The sequence below is a fragment of the Diuraphis noxia genome, unplaced genomic scaffold (genome assembly GCF_037042655.1).
Source record: "Diuraphis noxia isolate RWA-SAM2 unplaced genomic scaffold, SU_Dnox_SAM2 contig0004, whole genome shotgun sequence".
NCBI classification, from domain to species: domain Eukaryota; kingdom Metazoa; phylum Arthropoda; class Insecta; order Hemiptera; family Aphididae; genus Diuraphis; species Diuraphis noxia.
The window spans coordinates 20,240,128-20,258,715 of NW_028301714.1; the positions used below are offsets into that span (position 1 = coordinate 20,240,128).

Here is an 18,588-nt window from a genome sequence, read left to right on the forward strand (position 1 = left end):
TGCGATCGGACAACTACACTGTGTACCTCCGATTAGCACATCGAGCCACATGAGATTTTATTATTATTCCATTGCAGAAAAGCATCCCAAGCCATATATCACACACACGCTCCATATAAATCAGACCAATAGTGTAAACGTTAAGTATCATCATGACACAGGCGATGTTAGTAAATAGAAATGAACGTACGATTGTCAATTTCCAATAAAATATCAAATAACTCACCGGATGTACATGCGGCGGTGACTGGTGAGGTGGCTGTTGCTGAGACTGTGGTGGCGGGGGTGTCGGCGATGAGTGTTGCTGGGCATTTTGGCTTTGCGACACGGGAGGCAAAGCGGGCGGACTCGCCGACGCTGGCGACGACGTCGTCTGTCCCAGACCAGCGTGAGGTTGTTGGGGCGGTTGTTGAGGAATTTGGGGCTGCTGCTGCGGTTGTTGCTGCTGCTGACGATCAACCGGCGGTTGTTGGTTCGGGTAGCTGCCATAAGGTACCTGCAGAAAAAAACAGTAACCGCGGTCAATTGAGCAATTCATAATCAACCATACGTGCGCACATATTAATATAATAGAACCCAATGATAGTAATAGCAATAGTATAGGTAGCAGGAATAATAATAGTAGCAATACAATAATACGTAATAGTAGTGGTAGTAGTAGTAAAACAACTGTAATGAATAGCAGTAATTGTATGGTATATATTATAGTAAACAGCAACGTGATCACGTCCTAGTAAAGACTAATAATAGTAATAGTGATGATAATAATAATAATAATAATAACGAAGGCTAGTTGTCGCGGATCGTGTGTATGCGTGTTGAAAGTAAGAGTAGACGATCCTGAGGGTTTTGGGGTTTTGCCGTTTATTGTGGTATATCATATCGGGGCCCACGGGAAAACATTTCACGGAAGTCAAGGTCGTGATGGGTGGCGGCTACAGACAATGCGGCGAGGAGAGGATCAGCTGTGTGAGTGATAATGCCACACCGCCCGCCAGCCCACCGACATGTACGACCATTACCATTCTATTTGAAGTCGAATGGGCGACGAAAAAACTATAACGCACAGGTCAATGACGTTTACTCGTAAAGTGCGGGTTTTATTTATATTTTATAAATAACCCGGAAATACTATACATCTTTGTTGTTGTATTATTATTATTGTTGATATTATTATTATTATTATCATTATTATTGTCTAGATGATCAGCGTAACGTGTCTCTAGTTGATTTGGCCCATTACCAGAATAAGTCTTGAATCGGAGTGAAATATTTTATCGCAACCGTAAATAAAAACAACTATATTATGGATCTAGGTCAATCCCTCCTTCCCGGTGACAGTTTCGTTTACACGCTTAATCGTACCGACGATAATTACCTGTTGATGAGACGGCGGTTGCTGCGATTGCTGCTGCTGCTGCGACGGTGGCCCAGGTGGATACTGATGATGTAGCGGCGGTACTCGATGATGCTGCTGGTATCCAGTGGGCGAAGACGGCGGTGGTGGATAATGAGTCTGGTGGCCAGGCGATGGTGGAGGGGTCGGTCCTCTGGGATTCGCCTACAAAGCAAAAACAAAACTTTTAGACATACGATATACTGCGAAAAACATCGACAAATCGGGACGAATAAAGTGACCTTGAAGGAATCTGGGGTCAACAGCCGACCATAAACATAAAGTGTGAGAGAAAATGACCGACATGGGGAGAGATGTGAGAGGGATGTAAAAAAAGTAAACAGGGGCAAAAAGGATTTGTGTGCAGGTAGGCGCACGCAGCAGACTACTATATAAAGTATTGTATACTATATATACTACTACTACTACGATCACCATTACTATACCAGTGATAATGAAGCTGAAGAGGAGGGTAACGTTAAAAAGTTTTGCACAATGCATGTTTGTGCGGTTAGCGCGAAACCTGTTATAGACGGGGTAGTGGTGGTGACGGAGACGCCGTTTGGAATCATGAAAGAATGCGTATAGAGAGGATGGGAGAATCGAGGGCCAATGGGTGGTCGAGCGACGGAATAGTGGCGGGTAACACATCGATCGTGGTGGTTGGGAACATTTAAGGGTTGTAAAATTATGAAGCCGCAAAACAGTGGATTCTGTCCGTGATAATGACGTTACTTCATTCATGAATCACAAGCACGTCGTGGTGGTGGACGATGCGGAAAAGGTGACTCTAATGGGTCCAATGTGAAATAATTAATGACCTATTTTATTTTATCGTAACTGTATGTGCATTTATTTTGTCCGCGTGTGCAATATACGCCACAGTATACGCATGCGCACACTTAATACAATTATGGATACAGACCACGTGTTGTATGTGACGACTAATTCCGAAAACAACCATATCGAATAAAAATATAAATGACGGGTTTTCATCAAAATAGTCATCTCTAGTTTACTTGACTTTACTAGCAACTGAGTCCAACAAGATTTTAACAACCGACGTTACAGAAATTATATGCTAGCTTAAAACTCAACAAATACATAGTATGTTATTAGTTATTTTATAATTTGGTTTCAATAAGACACAGCCCAAAACAATTAAACATATCAAGGAATTGTATATTTAAACCCTCAGTTCTAGTGTATATTTTATACAATACATTTGTTATTATTTCAATATACACCCAACTTATATTTTGAAAACAATTCAAATTTTAATCAAATTACAGAAACATTTATACTGGCTAATACAAATTGAGAATTTGATTATGTTCTTTGATATATAACTCTGTATAAAATGAATTACTATGTATTAAATAGTTATTTTTTAACAAAAATTATTAAATAATTGACCTAGTACCGGTTCCATTAATTGTGATTGAAAACATTTTTATTCACTCTAGTCACTTACCTTTAAGCTTAACTTCTTTTAAAGTACTATTGTATTAATTTATTATATAAGACTTTTTAGGTTTTATTATCTAACCTTCCAGTCTATCTGTTTCCATCTAGTTTCTTCTACTCCTTGATACATAACAAACTCTAACCTCCACAAAGACTTAAAAATACAAACCCTAAATCAAATCTCTAAAACATACTACATCAGATTTCATAATAAACTCCAATTACACTAATCCACTAATCAAAAAATTATCATTTAAAACACTACCCGAATATCCTCGACGAAGACTAAAAAGAAAATGGCGTAGGGATATTTTACATTAATAATCATTAGTTAATAACTATAGCACGTGCTGGGTTTTATCAATGGATAACTTCCCAACCTTAATATTCGCTGTCAATTTTATATTCTCTTCTTTTTTTTTTATCAAATCTAATTATTGTATAATAAACTGTATATATTGTAGATGTATTTAAAAAAATAAGGTTTTATTTGCACCAATTTATTTCCAGATGTTTTATAAAATTATAACTATAAGCTCCGTAAAAAAAAAAGTAAAACATTCAGAATTATGTTTTGAATAATGATAATAGATATAAATCATATCTGTCCTATAGAATCAAGCAAAAAAAAAAAAAAAATGTAAATGCTACATAGGTATTATTCATTACTCAATAATCTGAAAAAGTGTTGGACAACTCAAAAGCCCAAAATTGAGATGTCATAAATTAGGAATGATAATGATTAATAACTAATAAGTAATAAATATGCAGTAAAATAAACAATTGACATAACATTAGATATACGAGGCAAACAGAATAATTACCTATAATGTACATTGTACAACATATCGGAATAAAATAGGTTTTGCTCGTTATTTGTGGACCTTAACCGATATCCACAAATATACTGAAATATAATAACAGTCTTCGGTTTTAAAACATCCACATTCAGGTAATAAACAATCAATCACATTACGATAACTGGCTATACACTATTAACACGGGCGTTGTGTACAAAATCGAATACAAACACGTGGTATAGTATTGTTTTCCATAGGACCACTCACTCAGCCTACATCATGAACACAACTATGAATTAACACAATTCCAAAGTCAGCGTCGTAGTTTTGAAAAACATGGGATGATTTTCTCGTGCATTACATAATAATATAATAAACGTGCGTGCAGATTAGTTGGGTTAGGATGTCAAATACTCGGTGAACATTTTCTCCAAGTCTACACAGCAGGAAATAAATGTAAAATGTAAAGGTTACTTACACAATAATAAACAATAACAATGACACTGACATCGTATTCTATATAACCATGTGTTTAACTGTGTTCAGATTCTTTTTGTTGTTCATCAAACCAAATAGTAATGTGTAACTAACAATACGGTGAAGAATATTTTCAACTATTTGGTGTATTACTGTAACGGGTTAATCACACGGTTTATAGCGATAGTGTAATATAGTAGGGTACCATTAATATGTAATATAGCTAGTCGTTACGTATATTATATTATAATATTATACCAGTTATAAGTATTATATTTTTTACTAATTATTAATTCCATGGTCACTAATGTATTGCGTATATGTCTACTTTATAAGTATAATATACTTGTAATATAGGACTAATTATAAATTATATATAACATAACATTGTAAATTTGAAAAATAATTGAATTTTCTTTAGTATTAGTTGATTAAAAAAAAATTGTTTACCGCTGGCTGGGTTAGTAGTACCGAAGTTAGTTTGAATACTTCTACAATATGTCTACCTGTCAACAAACACACGCTTGAACATGCGTACCAACGGACACGTTATGTACGAGATGGAAAACAAGTAGGCGTTGAAGCGACTTTGACACTAAGAGGACTGTGGCAAAGACTATGCGATGTTATGGACGAGGCACACGACGTCTTGCCATCGCATAATACCTAAACATCACGCACGGACGCACACTGCAATTCTCGGCCGCGGATAGTTTTACAAACAAACGATCGCGATACAAGCATTCCCATGCACACCTCGTATATCCTATATCATTAATTACTTTATGCGTGATATAAATATACACAAATTATATAGTATGTCGTAGCCGATGCGGCGGTGCAGGAGACGCCGCCCGTCCTTTTACATCCGTTTTTACGACGGCCACGCGACGCAGCGTTTTACTCTCCAACACTATTGTACACATACGTTTACACGCACCGCGACCACGTAGTATCATTTTTACTATTATTATAATATACGTGAATCAATTATGTCTAAAAATAAAATGAAACGTGGGCCCAAAATATTCCGTGTGACGTGTGTTTTTATCTAAATGTATTTACACTCACCAGCGCGATCGCGTACGTGTGTGTGTGTTCGCGGTGTGTTGTTGTTGGGTAAGGGCATGGGCGCGTACATAATGCGTGTGCGGTGTACAATAAACAAACCCATTCTCTCCTCACCGCACTCTCACGCACCGTCGTGTCGTACACACGTGTTTATATATATATATATATATATACATAAATACTCATTCACTCGTTCTTTGTATACGTATATATGTGTATTATAATCTGGGTTAATAAACTAGGCTTGCGGTACACGCGGAGAATCAGAAATGATAGATGTACATTTCCGCAATCGCTGTCACCGATAAAGGTCGCATGGGACTACTACTACTACTACTACTACTACTACTACTACTACTACTACTACTACTTGCAAACTCTACAGTCAATGACCTATATAAATATACATGTGATATGTACCAATAATGCGTGTACTGTAACACCGGGTCTATATAATGGTAAAGACAATATTATAATAAGGCACCGGTGACCGGTCAGACGACGGATTTAACAACGTTAATTGGTAATTAAATAATGATTTGGAAGTCTGATCTTTATCAGTCGACTATTTACCTACACACACGGTGGACTACAAATCACGATTATATTCAGTTTTAATTGTTTATGATTATTAAGATTAAATCATAAAGAATTAATCACTATACTTTAATATAAAGTTAAATACACAAAAATATAAGTGAATTTGGATACTCATGTTATAATATGATTATTACGATGGATAAATAGTCGACGGTTAACTAAGGCTCAAGACTACCCGCACAGCGAATATTCCTTTTAACGCCCGTTTCCAACTGAAATTTTTTTCATGCATGATCATATTATCTACTTCAGCAACTAAATATATTTTCTATTAAATAATATATGAGATTCACAACAACTTATTCTAACCTTTTGGCTCTACAATTTCGAAAAAGGTACGAAGGTCTATTTGTACACAACCTAACCACTGCCTTGATCACAAACAAAGACAGAAAATGTGCGATTTCTACTAGTCATATTGCTGAGTAATATTTTGTAAAATACATAATCGATTTAACGAAAACGTGGCAATTGTTTAAAAATTATTGCCGTTATCAATAGCGAGGAATATTATTATACAAACCGTGGCTTAGAGCTTACGACTAATCGCCTTCATTGATGACATCACAATCGCGATGTTAAAATGACGTAGATATCACACTTAACATACTATATACTTTCATAGATAATATAAGTTATAGATAACATGCCAATAACCAATAATATTCAATGCTATTCAAGGTCCACCGATACCGGCCGACCAAATGCTTATGACGACACGTCGATGATAATTATTACGGTTACCCAGAACGGATAACAAATCCTCGATGAAAAATTAAACGTTACACTAATTAAGTGACGTTTATAAGAAAATTATGTTATATATTACATAAATATATATATCTTGTATGTTATTATATAACATCTGCTAGATACAACTACTATACTATCATATAAATCAAACAATTTGCCTTTTAATAATATACCTAGTATCATCATTAATATATAGTATTCATTATTATTATTTATTACAACTATTATCATTATCGGTTTCATAAGATATGCGAGTATGCGACTATTAGGTACATCAAACAACATTATTATTACTCGTAGTAACCCACAAATATTTGAATTATTCAAGCTCATTATATTGTTATTTCAATAAACTAAATTCAAAACACAACAATAGCGTTAAAAATATAATTTCTTTTAAATTAATATTCAACCGCAAAAACCTCTACGTTATTATAATTTCTTGTATGATTTTGAATAAAAAAATGGAGGAATTAATGATGAAAATATATTATAATGACCATAAAATATAAAAATATAATTTGAAATACAATATTTGAATTTTAAAAAAAAGGCCATAATTTAAAAAAATTAGAAATCGATTAGTAGATATTTTGTTTAAAAACGAGTACCTACGAAAGATAATTAAAATGGTTCCTTATTATATACTAATGAACAATATAATTTTGCTAATTGGCTTTAAATAACTTTAATGAGGATAACATTACAATTTTTACGTAAAAATGTGACTCATGTGTAAGATTGTGTTAAATTTATATTCTGATCGTATTTATATGAAATCATAATAATGCTTACATTTTTATCTTTTTAATTGGATTTTTAAAAACAGTGAATAGAAAATAGTAACAGACATTTTTAGTTTATGCTCATTACATCATCACTTTTTAAGATACGACTTATTTATTAGAAATTAACCTTTTTTTTTCTGTTTGAACCGACGACGCCGCGGGAACTGCTTTCGCAATACTTCCGCGACGCCGCCAACTTGAAATTAACCTATAGTAAACTATTAATATTTAAATTAAATATATATATTCAATACAAAGAATATTATATATTTTTGATGAAAAAAAAAAAAATCACACTGTTAAAAAATATTAAAAACCTAAATACCATAATGTAACTATACAGTATATATATATATATATAATTTATACATAGCCATACTAAACATAATATAATAGAGACGCATTTTATGCACCATAACTTTAACTATTATGTTGAAGTCAGTGGAATTTAATCTGATTCTGTATGATATTATGTCATATAATATTTTAAAATATTTAATAATAAATAATAAGAAAAAACTATACATGATATCCTAAATATTTTATTAACAGTAAGTGATTAGGTATATTTACAGATATGCATTAAATAACATGTTCAGCGTAATTTCCTCCTTAGTATTTACTATTTCTCGGGGTATTTGAGAATTTCTCTAAAAACTGTTTAATATAGTTGTTATCTACATCACTGTCACTGATATAATTTGATATTTTCCAGTAAAAATATTTTTGAAAACTTTCAGATATTTTATTTATTATTAGGTAGTGTTAATAAAAATTTTTTAGAAATAATAATATTACAATATTTCAAATAACGCTAATCAGGAAAATTTGAATGCACAATAATGTACACAAGTACCAAAATAACGTTAAAAAATCCCAAACATAATGAAAAAAATATTTTACACATTTTAGCACAATACGTCAATACATGTAGCTTGTGAAATTAATAAATATTACTGTGTACCTCTACCGTTCTCCAGGAATTAATACTATTATATATAATTTAATTTTCAAAATGTAACTATCTATCTTGAATTAACTTACGATGGAATAAATGGTGTTTTAAAAAAAAACATTTTTGCATATTAAATTTAAGAAATTTCACTGAAAACATATTTACTCTTAAATTGTCTAACTATAATAATAATTTGTGATAATGATTTATAAAAATGTAACGAATCATGTTAAAGCGACCATTTATTGATTGATTAAATATCTATGTAACCAAATCATAATGGTTAGGTTATTTCAAATGTACAAAAAAATTGTCAATAATAATATATAGTGAGTTCTTCATAGAATACCAAAACATGATCTTACTGAAACATTTTTTAATTTTAAATATCTAATAAATTTAAATTGTTGTTAGCGTTTCGTGTGGTTTTGAAAATTATTCTACGCCAATAATAATAATAATCATATGTTTTTTCCTGTAAAAATAAAAGGTACTGGGTGGCGCCGGAGAATGAAAAAGTTGATCTAAAACGATTTTTCATTCGAATTATGTATTTAAAAAAGAATAATATAAACGAGATAAGAAATGTGAAATGAGGAAAATTTCCCGGCGCAACGCGGTGGCCCCCGCGATACGATTTTTCTTCTCATCGAGGTTGCCATTCGAGCAACCGTTGTGTCGTTATATAACACAAATGCGGCACCGAAGCACAACGTGGCAACGCGGCGGGACTGTGGGCGTGGCATCGAGCGAGCTGCGTTCACTAGGAATAATATATATGTATGTATATATATATATATATAATCGCACGTACACCATACAACACAATATATATACAATCTACTCAACACGCAGCTGCTGCGCGCGATAGGAAAACGTAACGAAGTGAATGCCGCCGCCGTTGGTTGCGAAGCTATAGCTCGTTCCAACAAAGCCCGCGTACACAAAACTACTTCGGAACGAGCGACTGAGACGAAAAAAGCGGGGATAAAAAATAATAAAAATGTTTTTTTTTTTTTTTTTTAAAGAAAACCCATTGACGCCGACCCTATAAGAAAGGGCCCGGAGCGCGCGTTATGATAATTTTTTCAGATAATTCTATATATTTATTAGTTTATTACTATTTGATATGTCCCCCGAGCTCAAACGCAATAACCGATTTTCCCGATATTTCAGAGCAATCGACATTACAAATCATAAATGCGACTAATTGAAACTAACACAACATCGAGGATTCATTTAAGGGTAGTTAGACACACACAATCATCAAAAACGGTGAGAAATATTCATGCGAAAACATTGGTTTTCCATGGTATAAATACACTTGCAACATAATACAAATAATAGTTTGGAAAATATTAATGTGTATGGTAGTAGTAAAATAAAAATTATTATGACAATTATGTACCCGCCGCGGCACCGCAGACGTTTAAATAAATTAACACGACGATTATCGGTGGGGGCGGAGACACGAACCGTGTCACGGGACATTAAAAATAAATATTTGGGCGCATTCCGCCGATCGGTTATGAATGAATCAATTACTGTTCAATAAAAGTGTCTCTAATTCTTAAAAATATATACACCACTCGAATACTATTAAAATAACGTAACAAACAAACGCACAGACGTTCACGTATTACAATAATATTATCATAGATTATATGTTATATGTATAGCGCCGATTTTTGATGTAAAAAGCTACAGACAGTGGCAAAAGAGAAAAGTAGAAATGCTGCTGCTACGACGACTCTATATCCATAATGCTACAGAATAAATAATTGTTATCGCACGAGACCGCTTATCTTTTGTTGTTGTTAATATAATAAGTTATTAATAATTACACTTCCACCGGAAGCAATACACGGCAGTGATCGTCAACGCATTGGAAAATGTGTGTTGTGGTCGTAATATTCTTGGTATTCTTGTTTTTTATTGTATTCAATTAATATTAACAAACGAATTAAGCATTGCTCTATTCATTCAATCGGCACAGGTACTGACGAGGACGGATGGAAGGTGGAATTATTATAATCGCGCGGTTACACACACACACTCGACAACGATCGTTAACAGCCGGTTATCAAAATCCGAAGAACGGTGAAAACGGTATTATTATATTAAACATTCACATGCCGGTTTTTTCGCTGTTATCTCTTTGCGTGTAATATTATTACTACTATTACTATGAACAATTTTTGAGATGCATTTTATTGTTATAATAACACACGGAAAACATACATGATATTATCAATAATCGTTAATAATTGTATTACGCGTACAAATGTATAATAATAAATAATAATAAAATACAGACGCGTATACAGTATGCGCGTGTACACACCACACATGAATAAACGATGGATAATTACCGCGTAAAATTATATTATCCAGTATTGTGGTCGTAGCAGTTCGTGTATCGTATAACCGACTTGCCAGTAGAACAACCTCTACCCATGAGACTCTACCCATGTGGCAAATTGATTCGACGGACGGTGACGATAGCCCTACACGCGGGGCCGATATTATTATTATTATTATTTTAAGTGACCCGACGGAACGCGTCACCTCGGACACTGCGACAGAATTCGAGACAGGATAGGAAACGTATCGAATCTTAAGAGAAAAAATAAATAATAACGCGTATTAATGTAAAACGTTACAAAAACGATCGTCCATATCCTAACGATTGCACACCTATTCTTTTTTTTTTTTGTCCAACAATATTAGTTCTTGAAACAAATGGTGTTTGTATTGTCAGAAATATTTAATATTAAATATTCAATGCGTTCAGATCTAAAGCCCTTCTTTGTTTTGGATGTTGCAGTGATTGTAGATCACGCATGTTTGATATTGTATCCGTGTTATAATATAATTTAAAAGAAAAAAATTATAAAAACGTGTGCACATATTTATTTGTCTTTTTTAGAATTTAAATTTTCTCAATTTGTATTTATCGTTACTTGAAACGTTAACTAGTAATGATTAAAATCCGGAGTACGAGTTACCTATTATGTACACATTTAACACATTTTGTTCTCAATAAACCAAACGGAGTATTAGTTTTGAAGTGCTTTTAACATAGACAACGTATCATATTTATCTTAATCACTATGTTCCGACAAAACGATAATTATTATTAATAGCGGGGTCTATCTCTAATTTGAAAGGTGTTCGATATTACTAACGTCATTTTTACTCAATATTGAGAAATTTCACGGTCGTTTATTGTAAGGAAACCCTTCAAAAACTCATTAAATTTTTACGATAAAATAACCTAAATGACAAAATTTAGTTCCATTTGCTTCAGGTTAATATTTATATGATGGACTTGATAATATTCTACTCGCTATAAAAATGATTTTCAAAATAAATAAATACATAAAATTGGAAACACTTTAAATTCAATCTTTGTTTTTTGTTATCAGCAACTTCAAGAAATTGTATTATTTAAATATATAGATAATTTTCCTATCTACCTAATATTATCTCTGGTTTTCTTTTACACACACACGAAGAAAAATACTACAACAATCGTCAATTATGAAAACACACATATATAAGCTACATATTTAAACATATAAGCAAAACAAAAATTGAATTGAATTCAGTTTATGAATTATAAAGCTAGTTATCTGAGTGTCAGAATTATATTGTTAAAAGTTAAAACACTTTGGAGATTAATACCAGTACTATAAATAATTTAAACTAAATTTAATTAATTAATTAAACTAAATATTTATGTTAAATAATGAGTATTTCTATATTATTTTTAATAATTAATGTAGGTAATATGGTCAAATACTAATAGGTAATATAGGTATTGAAATTATAGATTAGCAAGTATGTAAAAACAGTTCATTATAATAATATACTTCAGGACTACCGTTAAAAACACAAAATATATTAGATGCCTAATGGAAAAATATATTGTGGCCTAATAAAGTTCTTTCAGCCATTTTCAGATGAATGTTAAATGTAATATTACAGGGGGTACCTATTAAAATGTTAATTTATTAAACATTACCTAATTAATACCTATTTTCATGGTAATCATACATGTAATTGTACTTCAAATATTCCATTAATTTGATCAAGATAAAAAAAATGATAAAATACCTGCATATAAAAGAAAAAATATTTAAGACCAACAAGTTATGTGCTTGTGGTACCATTCAAATAGCAGATTCTCTACTAGTTAAATAAGATTTATGATAATATTTTATCTACATTTGTTTTGAAATAGTTTGATTTATATGTCATGCTTAACTACCAACACAGTACAATAAATAAAATGGACAAGTTAGGAAAAATGTAAAACAGGATGGACACTTTTAATTGATTTTTCAGATTATAATAAAATTAAAGCCATGGATCCCTACTAGATAACGACTAGACCAAGTGAGTAATGAGTAATTTGGTACTCAACCTCTCCTAAATATTAAATAACATAATATTTATTGAACTTATGGTATAAGTACTAAATGATTTAGACTATATAGATTAATAATTCAGGAAGTCAGCCAAGAGTAGGAAAGTATTTGTATTTAAAAGTATTTTATGCATTTGCTAATAATTAAAATATAACTAACCGATGGCGGCATATTTCTATAAGGCATGCCATGTTGAGGAGGAAAAGGTGGCATGTTATGCCTAGGCGGTGGCCAATTTTGGTTGTAATGTTGCTGTTGTTGGTTTTGAACCGGCGGAGGTAGAGAACCATCAGGTTTGGTATACTCATTGCCGTAATTGTTCTGATAACGTGATGCCGGATTTGATGACTGTAGAAGCTGGTTGAGCGTGGGTGTAGGCCCAGTTGGTTGAGATATACTCTGGCCAGACAAATATTGCCGCTGGGGAAACATAGCTCCTGGCGGTCCCGGTACCCGCATCATCGGTTTGGGGTAAGCATGCCTGAACTGGCCAAAACTGTTTGGCTCAGCATTGCTATTAGCGTGGTGCTGCTCTGGGGGTGGTTGATGGTGACCAAAATTGTTGCGATAGCCACCAGGAGGAGGTGGCGGATAGCCATCCTTGTCGGGCGGCGTTTGTTCAAAATTATTAGTTTTTGGCATGTCTCCGTCACCGGTCGGCTGGTCACCGTGCTCCGGCCGGCTGTACAGCGGTCCACCACCGTTTCCACTACTCATGCCGTCGTAGTTGTGGTGGTTGGTCGGCACCTGCTGCTGCTTGCCTTTCGGCGATTCAGGCGCCAGCAGGCTGCTGCCACTCATTGTCGCCCTGCGCTCGTGGCTGCCGTTCTGGAAACCGGGCACATCCAGCGGCCTATCTTGGTCGCGATTGTTCACGTCGCCGCCCGGCTGGTTTTCCGCGTGCGTAGCAGCCATGTTAGACGACGTTACAGGCAGCAGAACGTTTGCCAACACCCCGCCACCGCCACCCGTCAACGACAGCGTAGTACATAGTAACACGAGTCATCTACGTTATGCCCGCGCCGTTCGCACTCGGCAAACCGAATATTAAACATAGCAATGGCGCAGCGTACATAATTACCACTCGACGTGTCCGCTGCGTCCGTGCACGTCGGTGTCCGCACCGGCATCGGACATGGCCCGTTCGTTAACACTGCGTGTGCGCGGCGGCGGCGGTTCGTTAACGGGAAACGAACAACAACGACGACGACGACGACGACGACGATAAATGGCGGGCGAGAAACGCGAAACGAGGTTAGGACGGCAAAAGGTTACGACGCACCTTTCGGACGAATATCCTATTCCCGGGGTATCGGTGGCGGCACACGGACGCCACGAACGGTGAAAACGAAATCTACGGTAATTCGATTCGGCCGCGGTACGCTGAGCGGACGAGGAAATATTATCGGAACGCACGGCACAACGATAATCGCGTACACGCACACGGCAGACCGCGCACAGCACTCGTAATTCGTACACAAAAAATAATAACAACACTAGAAAATCTTACGTGCCCGTGTGTGTACATGCAATACCCTTTTTCCAATAAATTTCGGTCGAGTAATACGCCGCGCACACTCACCGATTATCTCCCGTAGACTCTGAACGGAACAAAAATGTACGGCGGCCTACAGTGTGTACTCTCGGCGCGACCTCACGCGCGCGTCCTGTGGCCACTCTGTAACAGTGAGACGACGCCACTCGCTAGTCGCTAGTGCTGCTGCCGCCGGCCTGTACATCGACATTTTTTGTTTCGTCTACGCTAGTACGCTACGTATTCACTTTATAGTTTAATCTTGTGCTTCGTGCATAAAGCTTAAATTATTATTTCTCCGCTCAGCACGAAGGGTGCACCCTTACGAGCAAATAATTTTTTACAATTCCGTCCAGACCCGCCACGAAACGCGTCCCGAAAAACTACGATCTTCCCGGCTGTGGCGATTGTCATTGTTCCAACCGCCCGCTGCTTACGATTTTTATTCCATTTTTTAGCGCGCACGTCGATAAAAACGATTTTCCACCTTCCCATACAATGCACGCCATCTACCCGGTCATTTACCGCTGTCTCGGCGACGCGTCTGTGGGTGGCCACGATGACGCCGGTCTCGAACCATAACATTATAATATTAAAATGCATTATACTTTTTAAACGTTCGTGCGGCGGTTGGCCGGTTCCAACGGTCGGTCGCCCGTGTCTTGGCGTTTTTTTTCGGCTCGGAACATTTATTTGTTTTTGCGCCGCCGCGTTTTTGCACCTCTCGCGACCACACGCACACGCACACGCATTGTAATATCGCCGTCGCCGTGCATATAATGATGTTATATTATGCCCGTCGTACTCACAGAACGTTATAAGACAGACGGCGGGCGCGTTCCGAGTGTTGTTGCCATTTTTCTTTAGACAGCCAAAATTCTTTTCACTCCTTTCCCTCGTCATATGAGTATAATATGACACGATAACAAACGCTGTTAGTTATTATTATTTTTATCGTCGTTGACGCCGCAGAAAACCTGCACAGGTCGATCTACACATCATAACATTACATTATTACAACACACTATTCGTCTTATACAAAATGTCATCAGAATATCTGTATAGTATCTCCCTTTTCGGAATTATCTCTGTTCTCTACTATTTAATATTAATATTATAATTACTTTAAAATACATCATTGTAGGTATCTATAATGTCGATGATGCAGTTTCTTTATTTAGTTTTGTGAAATTAATTACTGGGGATGATAATCCAAACTAGGTACTTTAAACATACAATTTATTGACAATAATCGTATAGTTTGAGGAGTGTCGAGTGTACTACTAATCAGTAACTTTACACAACACTTATAATAATTACTGGTCTCTTGTTTTATTCATCTCATAACAATCAATCATAATATTAATAAAACATATAACTCAAAGGACCTACATACTCTGCTTTACAATTATATATTATAATTTTAAATTATCACTGTTCGTGCAGTTTTAAGTTTATAAAATAAATCTTTAGATAGAAACCTAAAGTGAACTAGTGAACTAAATTGACAGTGCTTATTTAAAATAATCAATAATCATCAAATTACATACTTAAATACATTACATTTTATAAATCTGATCGAACAATAAAAATAAAATACAATAATATATAGGTAGATCATAAAATTAGAAATGGCCAATGGCTATGATATAAATACTACAATAAGACAGCTATACAACAATAATGATTTTTTTTTGTAAACAATATTACATAATACATTAATCAGTATTGATCTAAATGAAATATGAATGTTTGAAAATGAACAAACCTTTGAATTCAACATAATTATAGATATGCAATGCAAATAATTAAATTTTTGTGCATGAAAATGTACAATTTAAAATAATTTAAAATCGAGCAATTTAAATTATATTTTACATTACATTGTATATTAAAATTCTTTATTATTAATACATAATACGCATTAATATTATGTTATAACCTTATAACTTATAACAACTATTTTCAATTTAAAAAAAATCCAAAACTGCCATAATATTTCATACCTACTACATGTCATAAATGCATACATTATTAACAGTGGATAATGTTTCAACTTGGGAACTTGTTAATTTTTTCATATAAATAAAAATTTAAACAATCCATCATCCTAACAAAAAATGTTTCAAGCTATGTTTGTACTTTGTACAATACAAAATATGTGCTTAGCATTATTGATAATAAACATTCTTTATTTTTTTTTTATAATACATTTAATGAAAATTAAATATATAATATAAATAATAATAAAAAAGATATAAATTATAAATTATATGAAATTGTTAATAATGTTAAAATTATCATACATTTTATTTTAATATTGAACATAGAATATTATTCGTAAATTAATGACTGAAAAAAAATATTTTTAATAATCTAATTATTTGAATAGTCTTCCATAATAATAATTTATTCATTTACATATTTGTATATGATTAGATTAAGAATATACAAAATATTTTATGTATTTTTTATGAAACAGTAAAAAAAATTATATACTCGTCTAAAATTGTTTAAATATTATTTTTAACAAATTATAAAAAGTTTTAAAGTATCAACCTGTTGTAAAAAACTGTTTAAATACATAGGGTGAAAAATAATTTTCAGTATTTATAATACACAAAAACACTTAAAAAGTTATAACAAAATGTATAGAAAATTTTCAATCTTGTAAATTTTATATTAAATAAACAAGTAAACAATTTAACAATTTATGTAGCACAGATAAACTACAAAAATATATTTTTCATACCATTCATTATCTATATTAATTCAGTTTGATTAAATCAATTATGCAGTTATCATAGCTTGCATAATCATACAAATGTAAATAAATATACACAGTTATAATCCATAGTATTTACACTATCTCAGATCACCATGATTTTTCAAAGCAACTAATTTATTTTTTCTTTTGAGCAGTACCTCTGGCAGTCCAGGCATTTTTCAAATTTAGTGCAAAATATATTGAGAATCCATGAATTTGAACTGCTATAGCAATAAATATATACCAAAGTATACCATACGGGAAGTTCTGAAATTGAAAAAATTATTAAGTACAAATAAATAATTATCAATTCAATAGCATTGTAGACACTCACTCGCCACAGTTGAATAGATTCAGTTGAGGGGCTTTTTGTAATAAAAGTATAAACTTCTGGAAGGTATGTAAAAAAGCCATAGACAACTGGTAAAACACCAAATGAAATAATCCATTTGATGTAAAAAGAAATATTTTTTATACAATTATGCTTAATTGCACGTAATGCCAGAAAAGATGCTGGCAAACTCAAACACCATAAATACTCCCAAAGCAATGGCTGAAATAATAAATTATAAAGGTACCTTTGAATATCTAGCCAAATTAACTCATAAAATTAAAATGTAACCACTAATATTTTAACTTATAATGTAAAATAGTTTTTATAATTTAGTATTATAAATTGCATTCAGTAAGAAATTATTTCATTCACAAATTTAATTACCTTAGGAATTTCAAGTTCTTCAATTTCTAATACAAATATATCCAATCTATCCAAAACATCTGGGCATAACTTTGCACCCATAAGAAAGAATAGAATATAGTGAAATAGTATACAGTATTTAAGTCGATTCTTGTTTTGTACGCTAAAATTAAAATCAATTATTAAAAAAAATATATTTTAAAATAACTTATTGAAAATTTAAAATATTATTACATCTTTTTAAAATAAAATTGACTAATTGAAATATATGACAGTAAAAAATGTATTAAGCTATTACTCATGTAGATGATGTACTATAATAAAATTATATTATCTACATAAAGTAGGTAATAACTAATAAGTACCTGATTTTGTAATGGTCGGCAACTTTTTGACGATGAGAAAAATCTGAGCCATCTGAGCCAGCAATTGTTGGGCCCTTTGACGACATTTTATTGTTTTGTATAATTTTACTAAGAGTAAAAAAAATATATACCTTATACCGAAAACTGTCACATAAGAACAATGTTCATACAAATAATTTATCAAAATACATTGAGCATTGAGCTACATTCTCAAAAATAAAACTGCCAAAGTGGTCGGGTAATCGGGTCTTTGCTTAGTGATAACAGCGAATTCTTAACCTAAATTTAATCTGCATAAGCAGCTGTTTAATCACAGAATAGATTAATAGCGTGTAGCCAGTGATAACAATAAACTATTTTTTTGAAAGCACAATTTTTGTTTAATTTTATTTCCATATTTTACAGAATTATTTTTATACGAGTAGTAGGCAAATACCTACACCCAGACTTTAGAGTAGGTACATTCAACATAGTACTCGTATATC

At 33.2% G+C, this 18,588-nt stretch overlaps 2 protein-coding genes across 6 annotated transcripts in view; both read right to left on the bottom strand.

The window, feature by feature from the left end:
* osa (trithorax group protein osa) overlaps window positions 1-14,386 on the bottom strand; it is a 31,542-nt gene extending 17,156 nt beyond the window's left edge. The window contains exons 1-3 of one of the 5 annotated variants that reach the window (XM_015511771.2): window positions 12,900-14,386; window positions 1,379-1,561; window positions 227-496 (exon numbers count right to left, since the gene is read on the bottom strand). In XM_015511771.2, coding sequence (XP_015367257.2) covers window positions 227-496; window positions 1,379-1,561; window positions 12,900-13,655 — 1,209 coding nt within the window. In that variant the 5' untranslated portion in view covers window positions 13,656-14,386. The remainder of the gene's footprint in view (window positions 1-226; window positions 497-1,378; window positions 1,562-12,899) is intronic. The other 4 variants (XM_015511772.2, XM_015511768.2, XM_015511769.2 and 1 more) reach the window with 4 other exon arrangements.
* A 1,195-nt stretch (window positions 14,387-15,581) lies between these two features.
* On the bottom strand, window positions 15,582-18,352 carry jagn (jagunal). Its single transcript, XM_015511764.2, has 4 exons — window positions 18,104-18,352; window positions 17,760-17,901; window positions 17,376-17,594; window positions 15,582-17,308 (listed from the first exon to the last, which is right to left on the bottom strand). Exons 1-4 carry the CDS (start codon window positions 18,187-18,189, stop codon window positions 17,177-17,179), a joined length of 579 nt encoding a protein of 192 aa, XP_015367250.1. The 5' UTR covers window positions 18,190-18,352; the 3' UTR covers window positions 15,582-17,176.
* Between the last annotated feature and the right edge of the window lie 236 nt (window positions 18,353-18,588).